This window comes from Phaseolus vulgaris, chromosome 7 (genome assembly GCF_051622355.1).
Source record: "Phaseolus vulgaris cultivar YP4 chromosome 7, ASM5162235v1, whole genome shotgun sequence".
NCBI classification, from domain to species: Eukaryota; Viridiplantae; Streptophyta; class Magnoliopsida; order Fabales; family Fabaceae; genus Phaseolus; species Phaseolus vulgaris.
This window is the reverse complement of record NC_143504.1, coordinates 53,952,751-53,971,968: the sequence shown is the minus strand read 5'-3', so window position 1 is coordinate 53,971,968 and position 19,218 is coordinate 53,952,751. Positions and strand designations below refer to the sequence as shown.

At 33.8% G+C, this 19,218-nt stretch overlaps 2 protein-coding genes across 3 annotated transcripts; both read right to left on the bottom strand.

Annotated features, from left to right (window-relative positions):
* Positions 1-396: 396 nt before the first annotated feature.
* Positions 397-3,445, bottom strand: LOC137830262 (CRINKLY4 related 1). Its single transcript, XM_068637463.2, has one exon. It carries the CDS (start codon positions 3,066-3,068, stop codon positions 795-797), a length of 2,274 nt encoding a protein of 757 aa, XP_068493564.1. The 5' UTR covers positions 3,069-3,445; the 3' UTR covers positions 397-794.
* A 12,878-nt stretch (positions 3,446-16,323) lies between these two features.
* Positions 16,324-19,036, bottom strand: LOC137830265 (V-type proton ATPase subunit G1). 2 transcript variants are annotated; one of them, XM_068637467.1, is made up of 4 exons: positions 18,767-19,036; positions 17,671-17,759; positions 16,751-16,851; positions 16,324-16,656 (listed from the first exon to the last, which is right to left on the bottom strand). In XM_068637467.1, exons 2-4 carry the CDS (start codon positions 17,756-17,758, stop codon positions 16,513-16,515), a joined length of 333 nt encoding a protein of 110 aa, XP_068493568.1. In that variant the 5' UTR covers position 17,759; positions 18,767-19,036; the 3' UTR covers positions 16,324-16,512. The 2 variants fall into 2 exon arrangements, with proteins under 2 accessions (XP_068493568.1, XP_068493569.1); XM_068637468.1 differs by having other exon boundaries at positions 17,671-17,781; positions 18,767-18,923.
* Positions 19,037-19,218: the final 182 nt, after the last annotated feature.

Sequence of the window (19,218 nt, the reverse complement as noted above, 5' to 3'; positions counted from 1 at the left end):
ATTCTCATTTCCATCCATTAGTCAATTTGGAACCTTGGTATCCAATGACTTCATAATAAAAAAAAATTACGAATAAGCAATCTTAACAACTAAGGAATGCTCTGAAGCCAAATCATATAATTCTGTGGTCTTATGTATTTCAGCTGTGATCAAATTGTAGCTGGGTTCTATAATTGGATGCAGTTGCAAGCATTGTAACAGGGTAAACGCCTAAGATGTAACAAATAGTGTAATAAAATTTGGTGGATTAACAAGTGTTGCTGAGCATACCTCTTAATAGTTAAGCATTCTTCAATTGGTATAGAGCCCAATAAAATATAACAAGGCAATAATACACTTAATGCATACTGCTGGAAGTGTAATGAAATTACAGTTACTTGTTGCTAAATGAGGAAGTATAGAGAAAGAACAAGGTTGCTTTGCACATTCATTGAATCACTAATGCCTCACCAAAATAATTCCAATTGAGACTACCATTTTCTCACTGTTGTACATGTAAATTGACTCTATCTGTATGCTTGAGATGCTCTTAGGCTTATATGAGAAGTAAAAAAACCTTTGACATCAGCATGTACAGATAAAAACAATTGTGTATGTCTAAATAATACCATGTCCTTCACTTTGTGAAGATTGGAAAAAGTGAACTCAAAAGAACTGCAAAAAAGATAGACAATCTACAACAAACTCAAAAACAATTTACATTCGCAGAAGGGCATTACTCACATAATTTTATGAAAGATAGGGTGGATGGATCAAAATTCAAAAACAAGTTTCTCACAGGGCATTCACTAATGCTATAAGATCAATCCTTCCTTCACAATTTGTTCCAGCCAAGATGCTATATCGGACATAGGTGGTCGTTCACTTGGATTCTCTCTCACAGCAAGTTCTGCTATATCAGCAAGCTTAAGCAAAGGTTCAACATTTCTTGGAAGAGCTACGTACCTATCAATAGTAGCAGCAGCCTTCCCTTGTTTGATCAAAGGCACTGCCCACTCAACCATGCTGGGTGGAGTGTAATCCCTATCATAAGCCTTTCTTCCACTCAGAATCTCTAGCATCACAATCCCAAAATCGTAAACATCGCTATCTATGTCTCCATTGAGATCTTTGTCACTCGAAGCAAGAAGTCCAAAGTCCGAAATTCTTGCCCCCCACTCCGAATCCAAAAGAATGTTTGAACTTTTTAGATCTTTATGCACAATTGGAGGAACAAGTTCCTTGTGAAGATACTCAAGCCCCTTTGCGGCTTGCATCGCTATCTTCAACCTGAGGCTCCAATTAAGGGGAGAAAGACCACCGTGGAGGTGATCATAAAGCGTTCCATGAGGCATATACTCGTAAACAAGCAACCTCTCCCCCATCTCTGCGCAGTACCCCAGCAAATTAACAATATTACAATGGCGGATTTTGCAGAGAATTTCTAGTTCCATTTCAAAATTACGATTATTGGTGTGGATTATGGTAGCCGCATTTGCTCTTTTAACAGCAACCACCCTCCCATCTGCCAACAAAGCTTTGTATACAAACCCATAACTTCCTCTCCCAAGTTCATTAAACTCCTTAAACCCATTCGTAGCATCCTTCAGTTCAGAAAGTCTGAAAACCTGAGGCGCCCCGGGACAAGAATTAACAGAAGGTGTTGATTGAAGAGCAACATTGACATTATCATCCTCTTGCTCCGGTTTCCCCATGCAAGACTTGGATTGTTTCTTTGTCCTCTTTCTGACCGATAAAAGACACCCGTAAAGCAAAATTATCAGAACCCCCAACACGGAGCACCCAACTATAACCATCCATTTACGCAAACCATGCCAGCGCCAATGCATACGTAGACCCGTTGAGGAGTGAAGTCCACAAACACTGAAACAAGAGCTGTTCTGACAAAGAGAACAAGCAGTGCAGACTCTATCAGCATTTTTAGTACACGAACTTGACAAGAAGAACCCTTTAGAACAATTTGACCCACAAGGAGAACAAATCCTCAAATCCTCTCTAACACAGAGGCTAGTCAAAGCTAGCTCGTTAAGCATACTAGCATTGAAAGCAAACTCATCGACCCCACAAGAACTAGCCCTGCAGAGTCCAGGACTCGAAAGCTCCAAAGGAGGATCAAAATCGGGTTTCAAAGCATTTACCATCCAACAATCCAGAAGAAGATCATCTTCCCTGATCCCACACGTGGTGAAATCCGAAGAAGCAATAGCCATGAAACCGTTCCCTCGAGGAATCACAGAAGAGTTCAAATCACCCCAACACTCTACTTCATGGTTATCCATTCTAATGCCGCAAAAATGGTTAGCCCCAGCAGATAGAGACACCAGTCGAACCGAATCCAGCGGAGGATCCGAAAACGAACCCGGGTCGCCCCAGCATTTCAACTCGCCGGAAACGTTGAAAACACCGCACACGGCCCTCCGACCCGCCGCTAAAACCGCGAAACTCTCGGAAACATTGGAAACTTTTATCCCTTCAGACTTAGGTCCCCAACATACGAGTCCACCGTCTCTGACCTCGCCACAGGTGAACCCTTCCCCGGAAACAACCCTCTTCACCTCCAGATTCATCACGGCTTGGTTGAAAAACAAGTAACTCTGTTTCGCTGTCAACGTTTTGTTTACAGTTGTCGTGATATCCCAGCAATCCACGGTGCCGGAATCGTGATCGGCGTAGTAGGATCCTCGAACAGCGCACACGTGATTCTTGCCGGCGGCGATGTGGGAATAAGCAGTGTTCCGGTACGCCGGCGGCACGAGGATGAGATCTGCGCTGGGTTTCGTTACAGCGCCCCAGCAAAACGCCTGCGAGGTGTTCGCTAAAATGCCGCATAGAAAGCCTTCCCCGCCGGAGAGTGCTGACATGGCAGGAACAGCATTGGTAACGGAGGAGAGAGACGGTGAAGTGGCGTTATTCCCCCAGCAAATGACGTCTTGCTTCCCGCTAGCATCAATGGCACAAAAAACCTCGTCTTTTGCAAATGAAGCGGTTATTGGACCCATGGCGCCGAACCCATGTGCAGTGCCACACAAGATGAGGAAAATGAGAAGAAGGGTAGCGAGAGTTTGCATGGTTAGGTTGGGTTGGGAAGAGTGTCATGGACTCTGCGATGAGTTGTTGCTTGGGTTCATGATGATAAAGATAGTGATGCAGTTTTTGTTTGCTATTCCTCCTGAAGAAAGAACCTTGTGAGTGAGAGTGAGAGTGAGAGTGGGATGGGTGATGACCATCAAACAACGTGGGTGTCGCCATTTTTACAGCTCCCATTCTCACTTTCTTTACTTACTTCCATCTTTCTTTCACTGTTATTGCTCCTCGTTTTCCCCATCAAATTATTTTTTTATTCTCATATTAATCAATCTTACAAGAACAGAAATTAATCCACCACTACTGCATCTGCAATTCAGACGTGCCTTTTCTTCCTTCATTCTCTTCATGCTTTCACGTTGACTTACTTTTTTATTTTCAATTAAGAATTACTTTTATAAATTGTTTCAACATGTTGACTATTTAGAATACATAGATTGAATTGGATCTTTTCTTTCTGTGAGGGTGAAATTGAATCTAATCAATTTTAACATAATTTCCTACTTAGCTTAGTTGGTCAAATTTCTTAAATAGTATATTAACAATATTATAAATATTGCTGAATCTATTTTATTTTATTCTATTAATTAAACAATTGACTATAATTATTAAATAATAATATAATTATTATTGTTATTATTTTATGTATCTCATTATTTTATTAACTAAAATGTATATTTTAAAATACTAAATTGTTTAATTTTTTAAACATTAAAAAATAGTAGAATTTGTTTTGTAAAAATTGAGTGAGGAGTTTGTATTAAAGAATCCAAATATTGAAGATCCTAATTTAAGTTTTAATTGTAGCAATATTCACAAAGATACATTGGCTTGATGGAAAAGGTGAATGATAAAATATGGATTTTGGGATGAATGAAGTGGATTCTATCAGTGTGTCCACTATGGAATCAACACAACAAAACAGCCACCTTCCAAATTCATCACCATACATTGCTCACTACAGACAAAGAAATTCAATATTTAATTTAATTTTTGTATTATTATAATTTAATTTTGGATTTTTTTTCTTTGAATTTTTTTTTTTTATTCTCTACTTACATTTATGTTAAAATATATTAGTATGAGAGACCAAGTTGAAGAGACCTAACTCAACTCAATTATCTCCAACTTTTCAGTTTTCACACTGCAATTCAATGAGTTTTGGCACCAATCAACGTAAAATATGATAACATCAACTTGAATAGCAATATAACAGTCAAGTGTCAAGTGTTACTTTTTTTTATGCCTTTTAATAAAATACTCAAATAAGATATTTCTTTATTTCCACTTGTATACACTCTGTTCTAGTTTAGCTGGGATCTTACTTTATTTTTTATTTTTAATTTCAGTTGCTCCTATTTTGTAACGTTCAGATTAAGTTTTTCTATTCAAAGTTTCATTCGTAGAATCTGTTTTTACACCAGTTAGAAATTTTATTTTAACTTTTCTGAAAATATGAAGTTTTTTCGGTAGAGAAGTTTTGAAATACTTTAGTTGAGTCTGAAGACACTTGTAATTAACAAAATTATCATTGTGTTGTATAATTTGCATAAAAAATAAACTGATAACTATTAAAATCAGATAACCATTTATAATGGGGATCAATTGACATGAGATTGATCTAATTCACACCTGTCTCCAATTTAAGTATGAGATCAGTTTGCACCATAAAATCTACGTTTTTATATAACAAAAATCTTAGTTTATTGATTTTAACTTTTACGTATTAATTGTATTAATGAATTGTAACACTTATCACTATTTTGGAAAAAAATAATAACATTGGAAAGCAAAATAAAATATTGATTATATAATAATAAAATTAAATATATTTTCGTTTATATTAAGAAAACTATTGAATGTATCTTTATCAATAATAATACGTAATAAACAAATATTTAACATGAATTATTTTTGTAATAATATTATAACATTTAGGTCATTGATAAATTAATATAAAACATTTTAAGATTCTAATTCATACTATGAATTAAAAACTCATTTTAATAATTTTTTTAATATAGATATTAGGAGATGTGTTTATATTAGAAATAAAAATTAATTTTGTGTAAATATAAATAGACACAACTCATAATAATAATAATAAATAAATATAAAAAATATAATTAATTAATAATAATAATAATAATGATAAATAGTAGGAGATTTTGAAATGCTTAGCTCTCCTTTTCGAACCTGCGTGTAAAGTTAAAACAGTGGCATCCTTGCAAACTCATTTCATTTGGTTTTAGCGAATTGTGATCAGATGAAAAGCACCATGCATCATATCACAGCATTTTCAATTGGGTTTCTCTTTTCTTCTTTCTCATGTGAATTTCTAAAGTATTTTGTCTTCTATGAAATTAGTTGGCCAAAAAGATTATTTAATCAGATTTGTCTCATCACAGAACCAACCTTTGTTTGCTTTACACGGAAGTGAACACTTTTCTATATCCAAAGATCAAAACTACAAAACAAACACGTGAAAAAATTACCATGGTGGTAGCAGTAAATGTGTATAAGTATCCTTTTTTTCCCTGAAACAAAGCATCTATTTAACAAATCACCAGAAAACATACCCTCATCGACCTGCTTAAGAAACTCAGTCTCAATACTTATATACCATGCTGCATATTTATCTTTAAATTTATGCAATATGAATCTAATATCTTATAAAAAAGAAAGAGTTCAATATATATATATAGATCTAGAGGAAGAGATGAAGGTGGTGGTGCAGCTGTTAGAATGACCTAGAACTTCTAAACCGCTGATTGGATCACGTGGATGACCAATCTGAGCTGTCTTGTGTCCTTTGATTGTTTGTAGAACAATAAAAAAAGTGATAGAAATGAAGAAGAAGAAAAATAATAATAGCATGAGGTCAAATAGACATGTTTTAACTTGCAACTTGGATGGTCCCTTGGTTCCTGTGGGGTAGACCCACCCATTGGGGTGCTGGCCTGCAACTACTGCAACTGCATGTGCACTATACCATTCACTTTTGTGTTCTATCTTCATCTTGGTCAAACCCAAATAAGAATAGTCCCTGTCCCTTGTGTAGCCACAAACCAGTCCAAATGGTTCCAATGCTGCATATTTTTTGTGGATCCCTACCAAGATCTTCAACAGCAGCCAGCCAGCACGGTACCAACCTCATTTCCTATGCATGATTAAGATTTATTTATATTTAGATTCATGCGTTGTGAAATTGTTTTATGTCATGACATGACTTGCAACTTGATATTCTTTTGTTCTCTTCTCAAGTTATCATGTTATTAACATATTTTTGTGCGCTTAATATTGAGGTTTTATTTTGTAGCTAGTGTCCACATAAAGTTCACAGAATGCAATGGAGATGGTGATGGGATAAGGATATACATATGAAATATGAGACATATATCATCCCATCGCTTTTTGTTCTTGTCTTTTGCTTTGCACTAGGTGAAATGAGATCATCGTGCATGCACTGCCACCGACCTGCTTCTCATTCATGTCATGCAATGACTCACCCTTCAACTACTACTTTCTTTCATTCTTTTTATGCACAAAAATCTTAAGTCAGTTCGTCATGGAGGTTCATTATATAATCATATAATACAATGCACTTTCAAGCTAGATAAACAATTCAAAGAGATATACACAGCTTATTCACCACCAAAAAAAACTCACACTGGAAACAGAACTAAAGCAGTAAATCGCAGTTCCTAATGAAAAATGAACTCTCTTTTTTCTCTGTCATGGACTTATTAATAATTAATCTTTACCAGAGAAATTAGTTAATATTTTATTAAAAAAACGTATTTTAAATTTAATTCAATTTTACAGTTGAATTTGTGTGTTTTTTTTATCAACAATAAAAAATAAATAAATGAGAACCACTTCAGGGATAGTCCAACCCTTATCCATAAAAAGTTAGCGCCTTACCAACCTCCAACCAAGGAACACCTTCCAACTTAAATAAGGAACAACCAAAGCAACTCAAGAAAGCATTAAACAACCAGCCTCAAAACCCACGTAAATGAATTACAACAGGACTTTGCAAAAATCCAAGACCAAACATTTACATGTACCAGTGCAAATACCTCGAGCGCATCTACCACGTCCCTGTCGAAGGTCACCGAGTTCCTATGTCTCCAAATTCCACTCACAACACCAACCCAAATCACTCCCCAAACGTCATTAACCACATCAGAAGCCGAACACAACCAGAATTGTTGGAAGTTTACCAAAGGGTCCTTGTGAATAACAAACGACACTCCAAGCCACTCAAAACAAAGGCACCGTACCCGCTAGATAAACTCGCAGACGGAAATCAGATGACATAAGAACTCGGTGTGTAAGATTATAAATATTTATAAATGGTTCAATAGGTAAGTCCAACAAACTATTTTATTATAGATTTTAAATGACTCTAATAATATATTAATAAATTAACGTTAAATCTGATTGAATCTTATAGAAGAAAAAATTTGTATTCATTTATATATTATTAAATGTGTTTATTTTTTAGTTGAAGTAAGATTATCAATTATTTTAAATGAAATCTATTATCTCTAACATTTTTTTATTAAAAAATTATGATTTTTCTCAATTAGATGAATGTTTGTGTTCAGTTACTCTAATGGAATAATCTACTAATTGAAGTAGGGAGAGGAGTAGAGGGAGGTTGAGTTGGTGAGGAGAAAGAAGGGTCCACTTATGTATGGTATATGTTAGTTTATGGGAAATGATGTAGGATTGGAAAGTTAGAAAGTGAAGTAGCACATGTGTTGTCTATGGGGTAAGAGGCTAAATTGAAGTTACCCTCTCAATTTTTATCTGTCATTCTATTGTTTTTGAAGAGTGTGGCAGTGAGAGTAAGCAAGTGTTGGGAACATGTAGGGCAGGAGTGAACTGCAAAAAAGAGTGTCTCATCAGAAAGAAAATCACATTTTCCTTCATTAAAACCTTTAGGACAATTGCCCTAAAGGACACCAATTCCGTAGGTCATATAGTACTAATAACACTTTAGAAATTAATTTTTTTTCCTATCTTTTCCACAGAGTGCAATCTCAGTACTTAAAGCAAAAAGTATATTGCACTTTGAGAATGAATTTACAGTTGTACGATGTCTAGTTCTCAGTAATATTCTTAAACATAGTATATGTTTTTATGGGAAAGGATAAGATTATATTATAAATAATTTTATATAACTTACACGTTTTAGCAATGCAATTGTTGAAGGAGAAGGATGAAAAAAAATATTAACATAACTTCCCCAACTATAGCATCATACGATCATATTTGATTGAAACCTTTATTATCAAAACTTGCATTTCACTTAGATCATGTTTATAGAAAAATTTTGTTATTCTAAAATGATTTAATACTTTGGCTACATAATCTAGGTAAGCCTAATATATATATTTTAAAATATATGATGATTATAATTTTGGAATCTTTTCGTTGATATTTTTTCAATAAAATTTTACAGACACATAATATATAAAGAGAATTTCTCTTTAAAAAATTGTTTTTGGTGTATATAATTTTTTTATTATTTATCTTTATATCAATGTTTCATTTTATTATTTTATTTTGGTTATTTTATCATTTTATAATTACTTAAATTTAAAACTAAAAAAAATTAATATTAAATTTGAAAGAATTTGTTTGAAAACATGCACTACGTTTATATTATTTGAAAAGAATGAGTCAAATTGAATTTTGAATTGATACATGGTTTGATAAATCGTTACATTAACTTTCTAGAATAGGCAAAAAGACATAGTACAAATAAGTACTTTGAGAGAAATGTGAGAAAAAAATATTGAAACGAAAAAAGAACAAAAAGAAAAAAAAAAGTTGAGGAAAGGAAAGAAACATAAAAAAAAGAGTATAAACCACAAAAAACTTAGTTTGTTTTTTAATTTTCATCAATGTAAAGGTATTTCTTATTGAAGCAATGTCATTGTTGTTTACTAGAGGGAACACAGACACTGACTATGTATCCACATTTTTTATTTTTATCATTGATATGTAATTATGTTTAATATTAAAATTGAATAAACAATATTATTATTCACACACTTATATTATCAGTATAAATTTAAGTTCATTTTAATAAATACGAATACATGTAAACATAAATTTTATCAAAACATAGCTAACATAGTAGTAATACATGATAAATTTACCAATTATTCAATTTAGTTTTATTTTGATTAAATATAAATTTTAATCAAATTAAATAAATTTTTACAATGCAGATTATCACCAATAAAAATAAAATCATAGCATAGAGCAGTATTTGTCATATCAATAGTGTTGTTTCTCCTTTCTCTATAAGTTCTTTTTTGTGTACTCATTTCTCCTTTCTATTTCCAACATTTAGTCTTCAAAGTTGTGTTTGTTATGTAATCTATTAAAATCTGGAAAAATAATAAATATTAAAAAATTTTAAAAAAATTTATATTTACTTTTAATTAGACAATTTTAAAATTCTAAATAATTTTTTTAATAAGCTTATATAATTTTTAATACTATTTATTGATAAAACTAATTAAAGTAATGAAAACTAAGTTAATAAATAATAAGATAAACGGGTATTGATATATTAATTTCAAGTAAATTTTATATTTGTTAACAATATTAATTTATATGCAAAGGAACTTAGGTGATATTTCTTTATTATAATTTCTTTTTAGAAAAATATCCAAAATATGAAATTAAAAATGATAACATTATAAAATAGTTTCTTTTAACTGATTTCATACAACTGTTTTTGTCTTTCAAAACCCACATAATACAACACAATAAAAATTGAAAATTTATAACTATTAATAAAACATGAAAACATATTATCAATTTATTCATAATCTTTATTCCTCTCTCCATTTTTCTCTTTATTTCTTATTAATTATTTTTATGATATATCAGTTTTCCACAAAATGTGGTAAGTATGGTAAAAAGTAGGTACTGAGAGAAAGTGGAAAGTAGGATAAGTGGTTTATGTGTACTAGAGAATCTTCTTAAATAAACTTTAAGACGGCTACAATAGTGGAGAGTAATTAGGAATAATAAATGTAGTACACCTCTCAGTTCTTTCAAATTTAATATTAACTTTTTTTTTTAAATTAAGTAATTATAAAATGATGAAATAACAAAAATGAAATATTAAAATGAAATATTGATATAAAGATAAAATAGAAAAAAAAATTATACAACCAAAAACAGTTATAATGGGAATCTCTCTCTATATAAGTATAGAGGTATAGATAACCAAAATAAATAAATAAAATAAAATATAAAGTAAGGATAAAATAGAAAATTATTTAAAGCAGTTAAAGTGGGAAATGCCTTATATAGGTAAAGATTTTTTATTTTATTATTTAATTATATTAAATATGGAAAAAATTAAATACAAAATTTAATCAAATTAAATAATATATTACTATTTGTATTAATCTTTTATCACTTATATTTATATTTATTTTTAATTAAATATGTTTAAAATAATTAAATAATTATATTTTTTTTATCTCAATAAATCGAATGTAATATTATTGAATAACTTAATATTTTAACAATGTGATTCTTAATGACTAAAGAAATTGAAGTTATTATTTTATAAAATAAACTAAATATCTCTATTTAAAAAATAAAATAAAATGTATACATTAAAGAAATAAGAAAAGCAAAATAAGATAAACAAAAGAGATGAAATATGAAATAGGTAGAAAATACATAGTCCTGCTACCTTTTACATGCTACCTTCTACCTTCTACCTACTACCTACTACCTGCTACCTGTCACTTGTTACCTGTTACTTGTTACCTCTTACATGTTACATGTTACCTATTATCTGCTACCTGCTACCTACTCCCTGCTCCCTGCTACCTACTCCCTACTCCCTGCTCCCTGCTACCTGCTACCTGCTACCTGTCACCTGTCACCTGCTACCTGCTACCTGTCACCTGTCACGTGTCACCTGCTACCTGCTACATGTTACCTGCTACCTCCTACCTGCTACCTTCTACCTGCAACCTGTTGCTACCTGCTACCTGCTACTTGTTACCTGCTACCTTCTACCTACTACCTGTTACCTATTACCTGTTACATGTTACCTACTACCTGCTACTTGCTACCTCATACCTGCTACCTACTACCTTATACCTGCTACCTGTTACCTACTACCTGTTACCTTATACTTGTTATTGGTTACCTGTTAGATGTTACATGTTACCTGTTACCTGTTACCTACTACCTGCTACTTGTTACCTGTTACCTGCTACCTGCTATCTGCTACCAGCTACCTGCTACCTGCTACCTATTACGGTTACCTGTTACCTGTTACCTCTTACCTGCTACTTGCTACCTGCTACCTCCTACCTGTTGTTACATGCTACTTGTTACCTACTACCTCCTACTTGCTACCTCCTACTTGCTACCTGTTACCTGCTACCTGCTACTTGTTACCTGCTACCTGCTACCTGTTACCTGCTACCTGTTATCTGCTACCTGTTACCTTCTACCTGTTACCTGTTACCTTCTACTTGTTCCATGGTACATGTTACCTGTTACCTGTTACCTGTTACCTGTTACTTGTTACCTGTTACCTATTACTTGCTACTTGCTACCTGCTACCGGGGTTATCTCTTACATGCTACTTGCTACTTGTTACCTGCTACCTGTTACCTGCTACATGCTACATGTTACCTGTTACCTGCTACCTGCTACCTGTTACCTGCTATCTGCTACCTGTTACCTGTTACCTGTTACCTGTTACCTGCTACCGAGGTTACCTATTACCTGTTAACTGTTGTTACCTGCTACCTACTACCTTCTACCTGCTACCTATTATTTGTTACCTGTTACATATTACTTGCTACCTGCTACCGGGGTTACCTATTACCTGCTAACTGTTGTTACCTGTTACCTGCTACCTGTTACCTGTTACTTGTTACTTGTTACCTGTTACCTGTTACCTGCTACCTGATACCTGCTACCTGTTACCTGCTACTTGCTACCTGTTACCTACTACCTGCTACCTGCTATTTGATACCTATTGTTACCTGTTACCTGCTACATGCTACCTACTACCTGCTACCTATTACCTGCTACCTGTTACTTCCTCCCTGCTACATGCTACATGTTACCTGTTACCTGCTACCTGCTACCTGTTACCTGCTACCTGTTATCTGCTACCTGTTACCTGTTACCTACTACCTGCTACCAGGGTTACCTATTACCTGCTAACTGTTGTTACCTGCTACCTGCTACCTGCTACCTTCTACCTGCTACCTGTTACCTGCTACCTGCTACCTATTACCTGTTACATGTTACCTGCTACCGGGGTTACCTATTACTTGCTAATTGTTGTTACTTGTTACCTGTTACCTGTTACCTGCTACCTGCTACCTATTGTTACCTGTTACCAGCTACTTGCTACCTATTACCTGTTACCTGTCACCTGCTACCTGCTATTTGTTACTATCTTCTACCTACTACATGTTGCTACCTGTTACCTGTTGTTACCTATTACCTGGTACCCGGTACCTGGTACATGCTACTTGTTACCTGTTATCTACTATATGTTATCTGCTACTTATTACCTGCTACCTGTTACATGTTGTTCCTTGTTACTTGTTTGTACCTGTTACCTGCTACCTATTACCTGCTACTTATTACCTGCTACCTATTACTTGCTACCTATTACCTGCTACCTATTACCTGTTACCTGCTACCTTTTACATTCTACTTGCTACTTGCTACCTGCTACCTTCTACCTGTTGTTACCTACTACTTACTACTTGTTACCTACTACCTGTTGTTACCTTTTACTTGTTACTTATTACCTACTTGGAACCTACTATGGGCACTTGTTTAGTTAAATTCAATTTTGTTTTAAAAATTGGATGGATGATAATCATATCACAATTGATAAAGAATTTAATGAAGAATGAATTCCAGAATCAATCTACTTTCTAATTCATTTTACTTTTCTTTCTTTTAATTTCTCAACAACAACAAACAATTTCCAATCACTGCTTTTTCTAATTAACTAATACTATAATTGAACTCATATGAGACATATGAATTTTGTTTAACTAATACTATAATTGAACTCATGAGACGACGACTAACTCTATTTATTATTTAATATTTTAACAATGTGATTCTTAATGATTAAAGAAATTGAAGTTATTATTTTATAAAATAAACTAAATATCTCTATTTAAAAAATAAAATAAAATGTATACATTAAAAAAATAAGAAAAGCAAAATAAGATAAACAAAAGAGATGAAATATGAAATAGGTAGAAAATACACAGTCCTGCTACCTATTATCTGTTACCTGTTACTTGTTACTTCTTACATGTTACATGTTACCTATTACCTACTATCTGCTACCTGCTACCTACTACCTGCTCCCTGCTCCCTGTTACCTGCTACCTGTTACCTGTCACCTATTACCTGTTCCCTGCTACGTGTTACTTGCTACCTGCTACCTGTTACCTGCTACCTGCTACATGTTACCTCTTACCTGTTACATGTTACTTGTTACTTGTTACCTGCTACATGTTACATGTTACTTGTTACCTGCTACATGTTACCTGTTACCTGCTACCTATTACATGTTACCTGTTACTTGTTACCTGTTACCTGCTACCTGCTACCTGCTACCTGCTACCTGTTACCTACTACCTGTTATCCGTTACCTGTTACGTGCTACCTGCTACCTGTTACCTGCTACCGGTTACCTGTTACCTGTTACTTGTTACCTGCTACTTGCTATCGGTTACCTGCTACCTGCTACCGGTTTCCTGTTACCTGCTACTTGCTACCGGTTATCTGCTACCTGTTATGTGCTACCTGCTATCTGCTACGTGCTACGTGCTACCTGTTACCTGCTATGTGCTACCTGCTATCTGCTACATGTTACATGCTACCTGCTACCTGCTACATGTTACCTGTTACATGTTACATGTTACCTGTTACCTGTTACATGTTACATGTTACCTGTTACATGTTACATGTTACATGTTACCTGTTACATGTTACATGTTACCTGTTACATGTTACATGTTACCTGTTACATGTTACATGTTACCTGTTACATGTTACATGTTACTTGTTACTTGTTACTTGTTACCTGCTACCGGTTACCTGTTACCGGTTACCTGCTACCGGTTACATGCTACATGTTACATGCTACCTGTTACATGCTACCTGTTACATGCTACCTGTTACCTGCTACCTGGTATATGCTACCTGCTACCTGCTACCTGTTACATGTTACATGTTACCTTTTACCTTTTACCTTTTACCTGTTACCTGCTACTTGCTACCTGCTACCTATTACCTGTTACCTGCTACATGCTACCTGTTACCTGTTACCTGCTACCTGTTACCTGCTACCTGGTATATGCTACCTGGTATATGCTACCTGCTACCTGCTACCTGTTACATGTTACATGTTACCTGTTACCTGTTACCTTTTACCTTTTACCTTTTACCTTTTACCTTTTACCTGTTACCTGCTACCTGTTACCCGCTACCTGTTACGTGTTACCTGTTACCTCCTACTTGCTACCTCCTACTTGCTACCTCCTACTTGCTACCTCCTATCTGCTACCTGTTGCTACCTGCTACATGTTGCTACATGTTGTTACTTGTTGTTACCTATTACCTGATACATGTTACCTGATACTTGTTACTTGTTACCTGTTATCTACTACTTGTTACTTGCTACTTATTACCTGCTACATGTTATATGTTGTTGCTTGTTACTTGTTTGTACCTGTTACCTGATACCTTTTACCTTCTACTTGCTACCTTTTACCTTCTATCTGCTACTTGCTACTAGTTGCTACTTGCTACCTTCTACCTGTTGTTACTTATTACTTACTACTTGTTACCTACTACCTCTACCTGTTGTTACATATTACTTGTTACCTATTACCTACTTGGAACCTACTATTGGCACTTGTTTGGTTAAATTCAATTTTGTTTTAAAAATTGGATGGATGACAATCATATGACTATTGATGAAAAATTTAATGAAGAATGAATTCCAGAATCAATCTACTTTCTAATTCATTTTATTTTTATTTCTTTTAATTTCTCAACAACAACAACAAATTTCCAATCACTGCTCTTTCTAATTAACTAATACTATAATTGAACTCATTATGAGACATATGAATTTTGTTTAACTAATACTATAATTGAAACGACTACTAACTCTATTTATTATTTAATATTGTTAACTTTTCATATAATAGATTATATATGTTATGAAGGACAGTGTCCAAAAATATTATGTTAGAAGTGTACATTCAATTCTTTTATTTTATTAAAACCGATAATAATCACTCACACTTCCATATTTCAAATGTACAACAATCTATCATACCTTTAGCTAAACAATCTTCAACAAATCACATATCTTCCAATTCTTTTTTTTTACCATCTCCTATTTCTCACACCGTGTTCTCAAATTGCCTGAAAGTGTTATCTTTCACACCCTTCCTCATGTATCCAAAACCAACAACCCAACCATTTTAGTCCCCATACTTCCGACAAACAACAATGTTTTCATAAAGCCAGCTTCTTAGAAAACTTTTCAACAAGGGTATCCATGTACTTTTTTCTCCTTGAATTTGCTCCAAAAAAAATCAAAGGAAAATTCAAGCATCCTATGGTTCAGAAAGTTTGCATATATTTGTCATCAACTTCACGCAACACCACTTATCTGAATCTACCCTTGTAAAAGTTCAGGGTCACAATGTCAATTCAAAACATCTTAAAATCCTTTTAATGAACCATCATATTATTCAAAAACATCTCTTCCATAAAAATAGCATCATGTGCGTATTGTAGAAGGTTAACTTTAACCTTGTCTTTTCCAACTAAATACCCCAACAACATCTTTTTGACAGTAGTCTCTCTCATCATTCATCTACCACTGTAAAGAGAAATGCAGTTTATGGGTCGGGTTGACGAAATCTCCTATGTAGCTTAAATTCGGCAGTAGGATTGTCATTTACAACAAAAGCCACATAACTAGAAACAAGCATCCTCTTATCCATTAACCTACCTTTTGCAAAAGCCCAACCTTTGATAGACGTCCCACTGTATTGCATGTAGTGCATTTGAATATTGGAATGTTGCCATACAATTTGACTTTACATTTATAAGCAGGGGAGGAACTAGTCCTCATGCACTCGTTAAAACGGCAACACAAAGATACACGTCTTTTAATTCTGAACTGTTTATTTTAACAAATTTCAAGTGATTTCTTTGAACACAGAGCAGCAAGGTACTAAGCATTATAACCAAAACAAGAATCGTATCCTCACCACAATATCTAGAGTAAAAAATAAACTCAGGATAATAATAATCATAATTTAGGAGTCCTCAGCACCAATGTAAAATCAAAGGGTCCTAATTTTTCACACTTGTAACATACGTGCGAAGCATGGCGACAACATCATCCGAAATTTTTGCAGCCTCGATTTTCAGGTTCTCAATTTTTGCATCAGTTTCTTCCTCAAGCCGCTTGACATTAGCTCCAGAATCACCAGTACTCTGTATTATTAATGTAATGTAGGACAGCACATCACAAATTAGAATACTGTAATGGGCTAGTCTAACATCATCAAATATAATCATACTGACTTACATCTGAAACCTTCTTTTGAAACTCACGCTCCAGTTGAGCTCGGTATTCAGCAATCTCTTTCTCAGCCTCTTCCTTGGCTTGTTTCAACCTAGCCAATTTTTCTAAAAGTAGACGTGCAGAGGAAAACATTGATAAGGTTACAAAAAATAGACACTTGTGATGGAACACATAATTAGCAATAATACGAAAAAATAGAGGGGTGGCTGAAAGTTGGCTGTTTGGCACTATCATGTCATAGCAATAATTTTCAAAGAGAATTTGTTCTAGAATAAAATTAGAATGTCTTAACAATGTAAATGTGTTTTGCACAATCATCCAATCAAAGATTATTACGCATGGTAAGTCTATTAATACTTTAGAACTTCATTACAATGAAATGTAGGTATAAATATTTTCATGTTGTCGTCCAATTACATATTACCGCTATATAAGTTTGCTACTTTCACTGTAACTACTTCAAAGTTACACTTAGGATTATTTCAGATTAATTGACCATTTAAAAATATTTATCCTGACCAAGCATGAAAATTAAACTAATTTTTTAAAAGAAAAATTTAACGTGATTTCTATTTAGTATAAAAATCTTTATTCTGACCAAGCATGAATTATTCTGAAAGTAAAATCTGAAGTGATTTCTAATTAGTTAACCATGTAAAAATCATCATACAATCAAACTCTTTGTTTTGTCACATGTATGAAGAGGCAAACAAACTCGTTCCCATCATAAAACCAAGAATCCATCCTTCCAGGTAAAAAAGAAAAGACCTGTATAAAATGAATAGAGAGTAAAACAGGTCTCTCTGGACATATATAATTGAGTCAAGCATAATTTTTAAGGAAAACACTTAACCAGACCAAAAATTAAACGTAATCACGGCAAAAAATGGGAAGATATGAAAGATAACGAAGATAGAAAATACCAGTTTTTGCAGCATTCACAATCCGTTGTGCCTCTTGTTCAGCAGCCAACAACTGCTGAATTCCACCTTGACCCCTGTTGGATGCCATTCTGTGACGAACACAGTCAGAAACTATATTTACAAATGGTTAATTGGTTAAATTTAACCTACAAGAAAGCAAACACTAAGCAATTACTCCGGCAACATATATCAATAATTAGGCAAAAAAATCGGCCTTGATTCTAACTAGGAATTCGGAAAAGTGCAAGGAGTTCAACAGCAACAAAACAGAACTGACTCTATGATGAAAACTTGAAATTTTGAACTAAAGAAATCATAAAACCAACCAAATACTCTTCTCCCTCCAAACAAAGGATGAGAAAAATCATTAGACGAAGTAATCATAGCAAAATCATACAGAATGGAAGCATGCAATTATACATCGATCGTAATTAGCTTGATTTGCAAAGACCAAAACACTTTCAAACAACGTCTGCAACGATTAACATTAGGTTTTTAATGTGTCAAGTTTTTTAATTGCAGTTTCACAGGATTCAATTTTAAACTGTAGTTGTGGTTAAGATTCGGGCGCGATTCACGATCTTGCAAAAAAAACGCAACCAAACACGAGAAAAAGGCGCAGTGAACTTAAAAATGAAATTAACGGGAAGCAGGGATCATCCAATCACAAATTTTACGCAGTTAAATTTGGATCTAACTCCTCTCGAGTGAAATTTTCTCAAGTGTAAAAGAAGTAGCGCAAAGGTGAAAATACATACAGGCATAGATGTGTGGGAATATCAATTTATCAACCATTCATTTTCTTGTTTAATCAGTAAGATTAATTACTTCTCCAAATCGTTACTGTTATTTGGTTTTAGATAAAAACCCTAGAAAAGCTAACCAGCATAGCACAGAATCGAAATTCAGTTGATAGAACAATTTAAGAAGCAAAGATCGAAATCTAGTTAAGGTGCAGTTCAGCGGTTGTATTTAATTTATATTTTTGCAGGCTAACGAAGAGAGAGGAAAAGGAAGGTATGCGGAAGAAACGGCGTGGAATTGGACAGGGAAAGCAATGGAATCGCGTAGATCTGAAAGGGAAGAAGAAGCGTACCTGTGACTGAAAGGTGTTTGATAATAGATTCAGATGAAATAGGAGAGACGCAGAGATCGCCAGAAATTTCTGTGTGTGGTGCCAAACAAAAACTGTCCTAGCTATTGCCAACTGTTTTGCTTCTTAACCCAATACTCTCTGCACGTCTATTTTTCCCACTGCTATTTTTTCACTTTTACTGCACTCATATATGTACATATAATATTTTTTCGCATAAATAATTTATTTATTTAACTTTCAAATAAAGTTAGTCAATGTTAAATATACCTCATTACTATTTAAATTGATAATGCAGTCTTCATATAACCAAATTTATAAAGAAATAATATTACTGATGTTGAAAATTTGTTAGGATTCGATTTCTAGGAAGTTAAATTTAAATGAGGTATTCCAATTTCTTTTTTTTTAAATTAATGAAAAGAAATTATAAATAATAATCTGAATTAGCGTTG

What these genes read in the sequence shown, in the direction of transcription:
- LOC137830262 (XM_068637463.2), bottom strand. Translation starts at nt 3,068, where the DNA reads ATGCAAACTCTCGCTACCCTTCTTCTCATTTTCCTCATCTTGTGTGGC.
- LOC137830265 (XM_068637467.1), bottom strand. Translation starts at nt 17,758, where the DNA reads ATGGCATCCAACAGGGGTCAAGGTGGAATTCAGCAGTTGTTGGCTGCT. An exon ending in TGTGAATGCTGCAAAAACTG is followed by an intron (nt 16,852 to 17,670) that starts GTATTTTCTATC and finishes GTCTACTTTTAG; the next exon opens with AAAAATTGGCTAGGTTGAAA. An exon ending in TTCAAAAGAAGGTTTCAGAT is followed by an intron (nt 16,657 to 16,750) that starts GTAAGTCAGTAT and finishes TTAATAATACAG; the next exon opens with AGTACTGGTGATTCTGGAGC.